At 29.1% G+C, this 14,627-nt stretch overlaps 1 protein-coding gene and 1 long non-coding RNA gene across 2 annotated transcripts; both read right to left on the reverse strand.

The window, feature by feature from the left end:
• Positions 1 to 104: 104 nt before the first annotated feature.
• Positions 105 to 5,330, reverse strand: LOC121211210 (O-glucosyltransferase rumi homolog). Its single transcript, XM_041083744.1, has 6 exons — positions 4,572 to 5,330; positions 2,411 to 2,979; positions 1,788 to 1,980; positions 1,572 to 1,636; positions 974 to 1,184; positions 105 to 609 (listed from the first exon to the last, which is right to left on the reverse strand). The coding sequence occupies exons 1-6, from the start codon at positions 4,755 to 4,757 to the stop codon at positions 253 to 255; spliced, it is 1,581 nt and encodes a 526-aa protein (XP_040939678.1). The 5' UTR covers positions 4,758 to 5,330; the 3' UTR covers positions 105 to 252.
• A 3,843-nt stretch (positions 5,331 to 9,173) lies between these two features.
• LOC121211211 (uncharacterized) lies at positions 9,174 to 10,198 on the reverse strand. Its single transcript, XR_005906541.1, has 2 exons — positions 9,736 to 10,198; positions 9,174 to 9,507 (listed from the first exon to the last, which is right to left on the reverse strand). It is a non-coding gene; the product is annotated as an uncharacterized lncRNA (long non-coding RNA).
• Positions 10,199 to 14,627: the final 4,429 nt, after the last annotated feature.

The raw sequence follows: 14,627 nt of genomic DNA on the forward strand, positions 1-14,627 counted from the left end.
CCGTTGTGTTTTAAGCCCATAAAAATATAACAATTTCAATAAATTTACCTAGTTAATAGATCTTTTTTATAAATTTTTATTTAATTATTGTTGAATCGATTGTATTTAAAAAATTAAATCTTTATATATTCATCAATTGTAATAAACATTGTGTTATTGATTTTTTTTTCTGGTTACTACTAGTACAAAACATTGACCGTACATGAAAAAATTTACCCAGCTTTGGTGTAACAATACACAGCTGTGGTTAAATTATATTTTTTGGTTTTCCCAAAATTTCTTCTCCCATTCGTCAACTTGCTTTATCGAATTCTCCTGTTCACTGAGCAAATTACGAAGAGATGCCGGATCGTAAGGTGGGGGCATGGTGCATGGGCTCGTAACCGAGGGACCCTTCACCAATGATTCCATCATGTAGTCCTTATTTAGTCCTTGGGCCGGACAAGCCATCGATTCCGAACATAGCTCGACGGCATTTTGTGGCACGGTCGGCTGGTATCTCAACAACTTACCGTACTCGTTTAAAAGATGAAACATGTAATCGTACACGTAGTCTATCTTCAAATCCTCGTTTATGAACTCGCTTGCTGCCTTTCCCATTGCCTTTGCCTGATCAAATAAGTGATTCGAAAATGGAGTAATACAAAAAAAAAAAAAACATGTTATACCTATAAATATAGGGTTAATATAACTTTTAGTCCTTAAACCTTACAATTCAATTTGTTTTGGTACATATACTTTTTTTTGTCCACTTTGGAACATGATTCATGATCTTGGCAACTAGATCTATTCATATCAATGAATTTGAACGCCATTAAAATTTTATATTTTTCAAGTTCAATGATTAATATGGATCTAATTGACAAATCCGAATATCAAGTTTTTTGAAAAGAATACTAAAACTGACTTAACTGCCAAGTTTAAGAATTAAGTTAGAATAATTCTTAAAATAAATATAAAGAATATTAATTACCTCTTGTTGGTGGGTGTTGCCCCAATCAACAGCATGCTTAATAGATCTGCACTTATCATTAGGCTTAATGGGCCAATAATGCTGCAATGGCTTCAAACTTCTGGTGAAAAAGTCGAAGTATCGGGGTTGTACAAGTAAGGTAACCGAATCACAAGCCAGGATGTACTTTTCACTCACAGACCATGCCGACCCTTCAACGTATATCTTAAACCTACAACAATTGTGCACTTAGAAAAAGAAAAATTGAAAATATTTATATTGTGTTTTTTTTTATTAAAAAAAAGGGTTAATTGCACCAAACATCATGAACTATGAATTATATTTTAAATTGATCCCAAACTTTAATACATTCTATAAATCTAATCACCATTTTAGAGTCAGAAATGATGGTATCATATGTAAAACATGTTTGTATTTACTGCATGAACATGTTTTTTTTCAACGCACACGTGCTAAGCCTCAAATTCGAGCTAGTATAATGCATAAGCTGATTAGGTTGACAAATTTAGAATCTACACAATTATGATTTGGGGATTTCAAATGCAATTAACAATAAAGAATGGACTACAATAAAAAAAGTGAAGAACTTATCACTAACCTATGTAGACATTGGTCTGCCAGGTTTGATGTCTTGTAGCCTGCCTTTGATTCTTTTTTCCAATCCTGCAAAGTGCCCTTTCTGTTTGTTAGTTTTATTTCTTAAAAAAATTAAATCGAAAAAGCAAAACAAATAAAACAATTGCATATATTTTGTTTTACAAGGCATGTGAGTAAACTGAAAAAGGACTGGTTTCATCATCACGGAAACCATCACCTGGGCAAAGACACGAGCACCCCAGTCCTGTTGGTCGGAAACGTTGCATTTAAGCAGGTCTTGCCTGGTTTCGGCAACCTCGGGATTGCCTTTCCAGTAAGCATGAGGCTCCCTTTCGTCCCATCCCATTTTTTGGTTGCCTTCCATTAGGTCATTTAATAATGGCACCCACGATTTTACCCGAATCTCTGGCCTGATTTAATCACATAAGAAAGAAAAAAGTTAGGTTTTTAATTTTGATTTAAAGTTATAAAAATTAATTAGAAAGTGACAAAAAGTCAAAATTTGAATTTGATCCCTCTATTATGCTTGAATTTCAGATTATACTTTATTTTGACATAATTAGATCTTTCAACTTTCATGTTATCATTAATTAATTCAAATAATTAACTATTTCAATTAAATTGTTTAATATGAGTTTTTCTTAAAAATACTCCTTTCAACACAAAAAAACCACATTAGCATTTCAATCAAACTAGTTAATATCCTTAACTATTGAACTAACTAATGATATTATGAAAGTAATGGGGTTTATCTATGCAAAATTAAATTTTAAATTTAAGCATATTAGAGGGATTAAAACCAGAATTTGACCATTAAAGAAAGGGTCTAATTTTTCTTACCATCCCCAGAAAGACCAATCCGGAAAGACGATATCCAGTGTTTCATTATCTTTGCAGTAACGAAACAAAGGTGGCGGGGTGGTAGCATTGGGACCACCATAATCGATTGATTTGATAACCGGCCAGTCAACGCAATCAAACATAAGATCCAAATCAGGTAATTTGCCCGGGTACTTCCTTAACAACTGTAGGATCCCCCACAGCGTAAAAACATCCCTCGTTTGAAACGCCTTTTGATATTGCTCCACGTAAGCCGTTCCGTTTAGTACAACCAATCTGAAATTTGCCGTCGCCTTGGCTCTCTCCACCATGTCCAGCGTAATCCCAGTGTAGGCCCATGGCCTTAGATCTTCATGGATCCAACGGAAGTATTCCGGACACGTGGCTTTTAAATTACTGTCTGGATCTTCTTCGTCGGTTGTTGTCGGGTAACTTCTAGGGCAGGATTTTGTGAGCTCGTATGCACTGCAGTCGAGTGGGACTTCGATTTGCTGTCGGTGCTTTTTGGGAGACTCGCCTTTTGATTTTGTACTTAGTAGTGGCACTTGAGCTAAGCCGCCAACAAAATTCTAAAGCCCGATTTTGAAAATTAAAAATTAAAAAGGTTAATAAAGAGTGATCACCAAATCAATGGTCCCCACTAGCATCTACGGCACGATTAATGACCAAGCAAATTGCATTTTAAAGATTACATCAGTTAAGTACTAATTTGTTTTTTTGAATTCTAATTGTTAAATTTAACTCAATATCACTATTAATAAATTTATGTTTTATTAACTTAATTTTAAAAATTATAAATGGGTTATAATTCATTAACTTACTAAAATTAATATTGTATAATCTTCTTCGTTCGCATTGTCTGCACAAATTAAAAGTTATTATTTTACTTCTTTTCTACAATTTAATTTTCTTCTCTAATCTCTGATACTAACCACCACTGTATTTTTCTATTTGTCATTAAGTACTAACCCATAATATCAATCATCGAATTTTCGCTTAGAACTCACTAATCGAATTTTAAAAAAAAATTAACAATCAGGTGACTTAAATAAAACCTTTGAATAATTCAATGATCATCTTGTACAAAAATATAAACCTATTAGTAGTTTAGAGACTAAGATCAAAGTGAACTTTATGTGAATTTTTTTTTTTGGTAAATTTATAATATTTGTTTCGATAAAAAAAATCTAAGGCTAAAATACTAGCTTTTAAATGCAAAATTTAATTCTAATGTTGTGGGGAAGTACCAATAATTTCAATTATAATATAGGGACAATAATTTATCATTATATTTCATATTCATTTTATGGTTAATAATTTTTTTTAAATTTAAAATTACTAATTTGCTTCTTAATAATATTCTCTTTAATATTATAACTTGAATCCTCTATCTCATAATGCAATATATTTTACTATTCCATCTAATCTCACGCTAATTTTATTTATGTAATTCTAATGAAAATTCTAACTCAATCTTAAAAGGACAACCAATATCCAATTCGAAGAACAAAAATCATTCTCCATCACGTGTTCATCGGCGACTTAAGCTCTCTTAAGAACCGAAAAAAAAAAACCAAATTAACACACAATCCTAGACCATCTATGGCTATTACTAACATGTGTTAAACATTAAATAGCCACACAGCTTACATAACTTCGTCTACAAGTAATTACAGTTGTAACTAAATACAAAGTTACAAACATGGGGATCAATATATAATATAATTTTAATATATATTTGTTTCTCGAAATTTCTGTGACCACTTTTGTCAACGTGCTAATGGTTAATATTGAAAAAATTAGGTTCGGGATGGTAAACAAGATTCAAAGAAAGTAGGACGCCAAGAACAATGAAAAAAAGGGGTCCCATTAATATATGCCGGTTCGTGAAAGTAATCAAAACTGTAACACGCGTACCGTAGGAATTGACTGAGCGTATAGAAAATTAATTCCATCTTTTTTGTTTTTTAATTCGGACGACACTTGTGTATGCCTTCATTTAATCTTTGTTTTCTAATTTTAATTTTTTTTCAGCTTTAATCACGGCTTTTCCTACGCTTCTTCGAGCGTCGTTTTCGAATTTTGACTAAGTTCATGAAAATTTAAAAAAATGTTGTGGTAAATAATTAAACAATGCGGTGAAAAAATTATTGTTACTTACAGAGGTGTCGAGCATTTGCGTGGAGATCAACGCGCCGACGAATAGGAGTACGGAGACGACGCATACGGTTGAAGATCTGGTTGATGTTATCGCAAAAGGACGCCAGATCGTGTCCGTGGTTTTACCGCCGTGACCGCCATGTCCGTTCCCTTGTGGCAAGCTTTCCCTCGTACCGTCGATGTTCATCTCTTTTAATTAATCTCTTACCTCCCTCGCTCCACCGCGAGAGCTACCTTAGCGTCTCTGAAAATGCCGAAAGTGACCGTAACTCTCAATTATAATATCTCATCCAAATGGAATAGTTCAATACTGGATCACTTTGTGGTAAGGTTTTTTTCACTGCTTCAAAAGTGGCAGCACCAGAGGAGAAAATCCCTTGAACTTGGAGAAAATAAAAGGACACTTAGAAACTGAGCAGTTGAGTGTTTGGATAGAAGGAAAACGAGGAACGAAAGGAAAGGAAAATGGAGGGGAAAAGGACTAATAAAGGGGTACAGGGAGTGACAATTGAATTACAAAGAATAAAAAACCAAGGCGTAACAATAAAGTAGCAAAGGTCTTTTAGTATAATCAGGAAAAATTTTAAAATTATAATTTATTATTGAAATTTTGGGGAAGGTACTTAAAAGTGAAAAGCCAAAAGTGTGGGAATGGGTGACGAATGGCGATGGCAGCAGTGCGCTGCCTCGGCCTCTCCCTTTAGCGGATTTTGAATAACGGAAATTCAATTCTTTCACCTTTCAGCTTTTTATTTTTTATTTTTCAATATTAGTACTTCCTTTTGGAATTCTTTATAGACACGAGGAATAACTGATTTATACTATTTTAAAATTATTTATTTTTATTTTTATTTTAAAAAACCTTTTTAAGATATTTTAACAAATGGATAAATATCAAAATTATATATGAATTTTAATTCGATGTGCAATTTAATACATGAATTTTGATTTGTAACTTTATTTTTTATTCAATCATACATATTTTAAAAAATAAATACATCAATTTATTATATTGGATAAATATAATTATACGCGTATGCAATATATAAATATAAAATAATGTTATATCAATAATTGTATTAATAAATTGTGAGAATTTGATCAAATTAAAATTTCATGTATAAAAATACACAAAATCAAATTTTATGTATAAAATTACACATCAGACTAAAGTTCAATATAGTTTTGAGATTTATCCCTTTGACAAGCTAATTATCAAATTTCTTAACATAAATACTCGATGTTATTAGTAAAATTACAAATGATTCCATATATTATACCATATTGAAAATATATATATCCTTTTATACTACTTAAATAATAAATACTTAAGTTAATAATCAATAAGTGGATGGAAATAGTGATAGTGAATTCTTTTAATGTATTTGGATTGAGTTCGAATGTTGGAGTTATCATTATTAAGAGGATTTTACTTATTATTCATTTGATCCAAACATAATTGGTCTCACATTGTGTGAGCCATATGAAAACACATTGTTAAATAATAATAGAAAATGAAATTTGATGTATTTGATTGGTATAATGACATCAAAATCAAAGCTTATATATGCAGTTGTAAATATTTTTAATAACTAAATTGATGATTGAACCAATCAAATCACCGGATTTCGGTTCAACAGATTTGATCGTTGTCTATGACAAATGGGAACCAACAAATTGGAAAAAAAAAAGAAAAAAAATTGTCTAAGCAATAAAGGTTAGAAAAGAATAGAAAATTAAATAATCAAAAAATCATTACAACAAGATTTGGGAAAAAAATTAAAATAAATATTAATAATTTTATTTAAATTAAATTAAATATTAATTCATTACTATTATTATAAAGAAATATTGATAATTTTTTATTTAGAATTTTAATTTTTAAATTTAAAATTTGGAATTTTAATATTTACTTTATAAGTAATTATTATTTAATCATGTTAAATAAAATTATTAGTATTTATTTTTAAATATTTTACTATTTTTGTTACTTATTAATAATAAATTAATCCAATTTATTATTCATCTCTCCACCTTTTTAAGTCACTTTAATTCAATCTTATAAAAAAGTATACAAAGATAATATATATATATAAGGAGCCATTAAGGCCTCCCTACACAGGGGGCAACCGGGGTGCTTGCAGTCCCCGGTTCTCCAAATTTTTTATTTTACTAATTTAAATTTTTAAAAGTTTAAATTAATAAAAATAAAATTATACTTTAGTTGCTCTAAAAATGATAAATTTTGATTTAATCATTTAAAAATTATAAAGATAGAGTCTATTAAAATAGAAAAATTATATTTTTACTATCGTAAAAATTATAATTTAATTTCGGCTTCCCCAAATTTTTTTTTCGCCCCTGTCCCTACATGACACATATTGTGTTTGTTTTTAAATCATTAAAAGAAAAATAATTGAATTTGGTCCTTTTTATTATACTCATATTTAAAATTTATCCTCTATACTTTAAGTTGATACAATTTGATCCTATACTTATAGAATGATATAAGTTACTTCAAATAGTCAACATCTTTAACTATTTCAATTAAAATGTGGACATGAACTTTTCTTGAAAACACATTTTTAATACACAAAAAAGTCTATTTCCGTATAATAAGTTAGAACGTGTACTTTTAAGAAAAAAAATTTGTCTAAAAATTTTAATTAGAATAATTAAAGGTGTTGATTATTTATACTAATTGATGATATTATAAAAATAAAATAATAAAATAATATCAAATTAAAATATAAATATTAATTCTTAATTCGTAAATTTAAATATGATAAATAAATAGTAACCATAATTAACCTAAAATAATCTATACTAACATAGAATTAATAAAAAATTCAACTTTCTTAAAGTTTTTTTTTCAACTTTTTTTAATTAATAAAAATAATTTCAGTCACTATAATTATTTTAATAAATATATATTGAAATTTTTATAAACATTTAATAAATAATTAAAATTATATTAAACCCCTAATCCACGGGCAAAACATTTTAATAATAATTGTGGCCCAATAGTTTGAAAAGTCTGATAATTTTTAGTTGTATTCGTTAACGACAAAAATTCATGCAATAATTTCATTATAAGCTCCCCAAAAGCTTTCTTTTCATGCCTTTTCCCCTTCCTTTTTCATTTAATTGGTTGTCTAAGCAAGTGGAAGCAGCTGCCAGCTGGATAGGAAAGATAGGAATGAAGAAACAAATATGATATTGAAATGGTTAAAATCGGTATAAGTATTACGGAAGTTTTTATACTAAAATTTAAATTACATTTTGTTTGACCTACTTAAAAGATAAATAAATTAATTATTTTACGTTAAATTTAAATAACAAATTGGTCCCAAGCAGGTTTTTAATTAGGTTTAAATTTAAACAACAATAGCACCAGAGGATGACCGAATATTATATTATTTGACGATAAAGTAATATGGTGTTATGATTTTTTTTTTCAATAAGTTTATAATATGTGAAATTAGCATTCTTAAAATTATTTCTTTTCTTTTTATTTGTTATTTGTTCGGTGTATGTGAAAAATATTTTATGAGTTTGTTTTGAAAATAAAGTCAAATTTCAACAATTACTTTTTAATCCCTATTATTAAATATATTTATTAATTTAGTTTAAATATTTTTCTTATTTACCATGAATTGTTATTATTATAATTGTTACATATTATTTTACTTTTTTTTTTCTAATGAGACATTTTTATTTTCTAACGTCACACCTATGTTATTTATTGTTCCAATTTAATATTTATATTTGACAAAAATTATATATTTTAGTACCCAAATGTAACAATATTAATTTTTTAGTATTTAATTTAAGTTTTAGAGTTTATTTGATGGAAATATATAATTAGTTAATAATATTAACAATTAACGTTTATCAAATCTAATTTATAACTCGAATTAAATCATGTCCGTCAAACTGTATTTTAAAAATTAAACATAAAATTAAACAAATGAAAATTTCAAACTAATAATATTAATGAATAACTTTTATTAAATTAACCCTAAATTTAAATTAAACACTAAAAATAGTAACTTATTAAAAAATAATTTTATCTCTTCCTTGAGGTGGGGCGGGGGGGACATTGGGAGTTAATAATAGGCAGGCCATGTTAGTTTAAATATTTGTGTTTCCTTAGTTTTCCGTTAAATTTCCTACCGACGGAATGTTGGCAGAGAGGATCACATTTAGACAAGCTGATGGCCGGCCCAAATTTAATGGTGGAGTGGTGGTACCAATGTCCTTTTTTAAGAATAGAAGTATAAAGGGTTAAAAGAAAAACACCAAGAGAAGTACTAAGACCAGTTGTTGATCGCTGTCTCATTTCAGTAACCCAAAGTTGTGGGCCCTAGATTTGACTTCTAATTCAACACATGCCTTGTGTTGGGAGTGAGAGGAGGGCCTAATTTAAGAAAGTTTGAGTAAAGAAAAAAGAGTGTGGGAAATAAATTTGGCCCATTTTAAATATGAGTTGGGTATTGAATAAGATTCGATCTGTTTTTATGTTTATAATATTTTATATTATATTTTTTATATATTATGTAATTTAGAATAAGGAGTCAAAAATCAGTAAGACCGGGCAAAATTGGCTCTTTAATGTCTTTGCTTTGTTCTTGATACACAAACAACGAACAAGGAGGGACAGCTGTGGGTACCAAATTTTGCCCGGGCCCATTTACCTTTAAAGCCCAAATTTTTAAACCAAAAATAAACCCCCAAAGACCAAAAATAGAACCAAAATCAAATAAAAAACAAAATAAAAACAGACCCAATTTTGAAGCCCAAATACTTAACCCTAACCCACAAACCCCAAAACATTTTCAGCCAGGACCCTAGCCTCCAACTACCTCCATGCTTCTACTACCCACGTTCTCCACCACCAAGCACGACCCACGACCCACGCCCCACGTCCATTATACCTGCGATTTGAGCAAAGAGATAAGAAGAAACTGTTTGTATTTTGGCTATAAAGCCTTCATTTTTTTCATTGTAAAGGGGGGACGTTTTTTATATGCATAAAGAAATACAAAATCAGTAAAAAATAACTAGAAGATTTTTTTTTGAAGGTGAGCTTTTGCTATAATTTATTTCTGTTTTTTTTTTCCGAATCCAAAACAAAGACAAAGTATAAAAGAGAGAAGTCTTACCGGAGTTGTGCTCATGTCGTCAGTGGTCATCGCACATGGGACCTTTGATAGAGCTGGTGTCCGATGAAGAGGAGAAAATGAGTGTATGAGTTGAGAGAACATTTCAAAAAAATTCTTAAGTTTTTTTCAAAAAAAATCAAAAAGATGATTGTTAAAAGGAAAATGGGTTTTAAAAAGGTGATTTGGGTTTTCAATAGGTTTTTTTTTCTAAAAAGGTGGCTTAATTTTGATATCTTTTGGGGAAAAGAAAATTTGCCTGCACATGAGTTCTGCGCATGCTCCCTTAAATAGGTAAATTTTGCAGCCAGTCCTTCCTACTTTGCATCCCCTTTAATCTATCCCCATTATGTCTGTTTCATTTCTCCTCAAAGGTTTGTGCACTGTTTCGAATTGGTCCACGCATGAACAGTATTTTTAGTGATTTGGGTCATTTTCAATTTTGATTGTGTGCGTTTTATTTCGGCCTGTAATTTTATTTAAATGATTAATTTTATTTATAGATTATCCCTTTAGTTTTATTATGCTTACAATGAAGTTTCTTTCCCCTTTTGAAATAAGAGCATATTATTTAACATATAATTTTGTATTGTTTTGTTGATTTCGTGATTTTTGTTTTTTTTCATGTGCATTTTTTTCCCCAAATCACTTTTGTATATCATCATTACCCTTTTTTTATATATTATTTATATTAGGTTTATTTATTTCACATATTGTTTACTTAAATGTTATATGTATCACTCTGCATATTGCTTAATCTTTTTGGAATTTTATTTATGTATTATTGTATTTTTATTTTATTTTTTATATTTATTTTATATATTTAATACATATCTAATTCCATGTAAATTATTTATTTTATGGCATTGATTTTAAAATTCATTCGTATGATTACTTATTTATGTTTTTTAAGTTTTATATTCATTATTTGTTTAAAAGTTTTGGTGTTACCCTTATAGTAGTGTTTAATGTTTTAAAAATCTCCTATCTTCCCTATTGTTCATTTTATTTTAAAGCTTGATATGTTATTTGGGTATTTTTGCTTGGAACCTCTTTCAAGTTGGCGATTAACTTGTTAACTTATTATATTATTTTTATAATTTTTTTACTACTATTGTACATTATTATTATTTTGGGTTACTTTTTTTTTTTAATTATCTTTATATGATATTCATTTTTTATCTATTTTTTTAAAAGTTAATTATTTTAAATATAGTTTATTATACTTATTATTAATTATTATTTGTCATTATTGTTAGCTTAGCATCGTTATTATTTTAATTTTGCTATTATTATTATATTTAGTAATACTATTGATATATTGCTATTATTGTCATGTTTATTATATTATCATATTTATGACTATTGTTGTTTCCATTTTTAAATTTTTTTTTATTAATATAGGGTTAGCATGATTCTCATATTATCATTTTTATGTCATCCATCATTATTTATCATTTTTTTTCCTCCCCTTTAATCGTTTTAGCTCTTTTATTCCATAATGTATTCTCAACTTGTTTTAACATAAAACAACTTTCTATACTTAATCGTTTTAAAAAAACATGCCCTATCGTATTGGGTTCGTTTTTTTATTCGATTTAAGTATTTTATTCAACGTTTTGTTCCCAAATAGTTTTTAATAAAGGCAATTTTCTATACTTAATCGTTTTAAAAAACGCACCCTACCATACTGGGTTTCGTTTTTTATTCGAATTAAGTATTCGAATATCCTTCTTAATCAATTTATTCTTTAAATTTTCTCCTAAACAATGGCAATTTTCGATATTTGGAAGCTCAGAAAATTGTACCCTACAGTATTGGGTCTCGGTTTTTGTTCGATTCAAACATTCGAATATCCTTCTTATTGAATTTCTCCAAGTTTTGAAAAGTGGAGGTAGTGTTCTGTATTTTTAAAATTCGAAAAATCATGCCCTGCCATACTGGGCTGTGGCTTTACGTTTGATTTAAATATCCGAATACCCTTTTTAAAAAAAAATGAAGTGCTTGAATGTTTTAAATAAAAGACAAGCTCATAATCGGGGGTCAAAAACGATATGTCCTACCGTATTGGACGTGACGTTTTACCTTGAAGCGAGATGGTCTTTAACTCTGTAACGGCCCAAATTTCAGTGATATCGGAACAGTGATTTGAGATCACTAAATCCGACAAGTATGTTTAAAAATTTAATAAATTAATAATTATGAATCAAGTGTGAATTTAGAAGAATTTTGAATTAGTGAATTTTGTGTAAAAAAAAGAGAGAAAAGAATTTAATAAGTAAATTGGGTCTAAAATGAGGTATCGAGACCTCGAATTCATAAACTGAGCCATAAATATTTTTAGAAATATTTATGGAGTGTAAATAAGTTAGTATTAAAGTTTCGTCAAGAAATTTTAAGATTTCGGTAGTTAATTAGGTGAAAAGGACTAAATTGAACTAATTGTAAAATTGTGAGATGTGATTAAATAGCTTGAGTATTTAAAAAGATGGATTTAAAGAGCAATTAGACCCAAAGGTTAATGGCTGGACGGTTTGGGTATGAAATAAGCAAGAAAACAATGTGAACAAGGGGCAAAATTGGAAATAGCATAAAAGTTAGTAATTAAATAATGATGTAATTGAAAAATCTAGACATTTTCTTCATCTTTCTCAGCCAGAAACGCCGTACCAGGTCTCCTATGCTGGTTTTTCATATTTTTACACCATGTAAGTTCAATTTTTACTATTTCTCAGTAATTTTTATGTTTTGGTGACTTTTACAATTAGGTCCAATCATCTAATTCATTAGTTTTTGATTTGGTGGGTGAAATTGGAAGTTACCCTGGCTGAGTAGGGGTAGTATATGATGAATTATTATGAAATTGAAGTTCTAATTTCATATTAAGGTTGTTTTATTAAGTCATTTTGATAGAAAATGGTATTTAGGACCTAATTGTGAAAAAGTTGTGAATTAGATGTTGGTGTTGAAATTGAGAATATCAAAGGTTTAGAAATAATTTATAATGATAAAATAAAGTGTTAATTGAGAAAAAATTAGTTCAATTGATGGGTGAATTGAGTAGGGACTAAATTGTAAAAATTGTAAATTTTAGGGTAAAAGTGTAATTTCGAAATTTGAACAGCATAAATTGTGAAGTGAAGTAGAAATCAAATAAATGCTAATGAGTAGAAATAATTTATATTATAGATCAAGAGAAACGAGATTCAAGTCGTGATCGAGGGAAAAATAAAGTTTACGAGGAATAGGCTCGATTGCTAATATTTTATATCGAGGTAAGTTCATATGATTTTTAATAATGCAATGTGTAATTTAATGTTTTGAAATGAAAATTTCATGAATGATATAGTATATTATTGTATATAAAATGTCATTAAACTGTGATAATTGTAAAATGATATTTGAATAAAAGTACAAATTAAATGGAACAACGGACTTGAGTACTTTCATTCAGTGGCTAAGATGAATCGACGGAAAAGACCATGGTTGGACCATGGCAGCATGTGAAATGTGATTTGTGCTTCCGTATAAGACCATAGCTGGGCTATGGCTTTGGAGAAATGTGATATGTGCTACTGTATAAGACCATATCTGGGATATGGCATCAGTGTGATATGTGATCCGTATAAGACCATGGCTGGGCTATGGCCTCGGTATGTGATATGTGACTATGTGCAAGACCATAATTTTACTATGGCATTGTGATAATGAGGTACTCAATTCCGTAGTTGTTCCCTAATTTGATTATGAACGAAAATGTAAAATGGCCCGAAAAGATTAAGAATTGGTGAATACTATGAAAATGACACGATTTGGAATAAGTTCTTGATACTTGATGACATTGAGATTATGGATCTATGCTTATGAAGCATAATTATGTATTCTTACCATGATGGATGAAATGATATTGTATGGATTTAGTGAATAATAGTGGTGAATGAATAAATATGGCCTTGGCAGTTTTGGATTACTGCAGCAGTGTAACTTTTGAAATTCACCATAAATTATGGAAATTGAGTTAAGGGCTGAATAAAATATGAGATTAAAGCCTGATGAGTCTAGTTTCATATAGAGGAAACGATGCATGCAATTGGATTTTATGTTATAAGATATTTAAATTGTTGTGAGACAGAGTTTGAATAACTTCGAGATCCCCTGTTCTGATTTTAGAAAATCATTAGAAATTGTACAATTGTGGTGTTTTATCTTAAAAGCATGTTGGTAATTGCTTATTAATTTCATATGGACTTACTAAGCATTTATGCTTACTCCCTCCTTTTCATTCCTTATAGTTTTGACAAGCTAGCTCGGAAATCGGGAACGGTCGGAGGCCCACTCACACTATCCGTATACCATCTTGGCATAATGGCTTGTATATTTTGAGTATGGCATGTATAGCATTATAATCATTTTGTATATATGGTCTTATGATATGGTTATTGAGTGGTATGGAAATGCTTGGTAATGATTAGCCATTGGAATGGCTAATCATGATCATATTTGGTGTTATGTATGTCAAATTGCTAGCTAATCCATGGAAACCATGAAATAGGTAAAATTTATCATAAAATAGATTCAGATAGCAGTAGAGATGAGAATTTGAAAAATAACTAAAAATAGTAGAAATGGAATTAAATAATGAATAAGTTATGGGATCGAAGCTTGATGAGTCTATTTTCATATGGAAGAAGCGAAACAGGTATATGATCTATATTTTATGAGATGTTTAAATTTTTGTGAAACAGGGCCAGAGCAATTTCTGGATCCCCTGTTCTGAATTTGGAAATTCACCATAAATTTTAAAAAGATAATTAGAAGTCATGCTTTATATGTACAGATTCCTTATTGAGTCTAATTTTATTAGAAAAAAACGGCATAGTCATTTAAGCTCTGTA

Source organism: Gossypium hirsutum, chromosome A12 (genome assembly GCF_007990345.1).
Source record: "Gossypium hirsutum isolate 1008001.06 chromosome A12, Gossypium_hirsutum_v2.1, whole genome shotgun sequence".
NCBI classification, from domain to species: domain Eukaryota; kingdom Viridiplantae; phylum Streptophyta; class Magnoliopsida; order Malvales; family Malvaceae; genus Gossypium; species Gossypium hirsutum.

Excerpts from the sequence above, each read along its gene's own strand:
- LOC121211210 (XM_041083744.1), bottom strand. The coding sequence starts at position 4,757 with ATGAACATCGACGGTACGAGGGAAAGCTTGCCACAAGGGAACGGACAT. Across the intron at positions 2,980-4,571 it reads CGCAAATGCTCGACACCTCT|AATTTTGTTGGCGGCTTAGC; the intron begins GTAAGTAACAAT and ends ATCGGGCTTTAG. Across the intron at positions 1,981-2,410 it reads GATTGGTCTTTCTGGGGATG|GCCAGAGATTCGGGTAAAAT; the intron begins GTAAGAAAAATT and ends TGATTAAATCAG.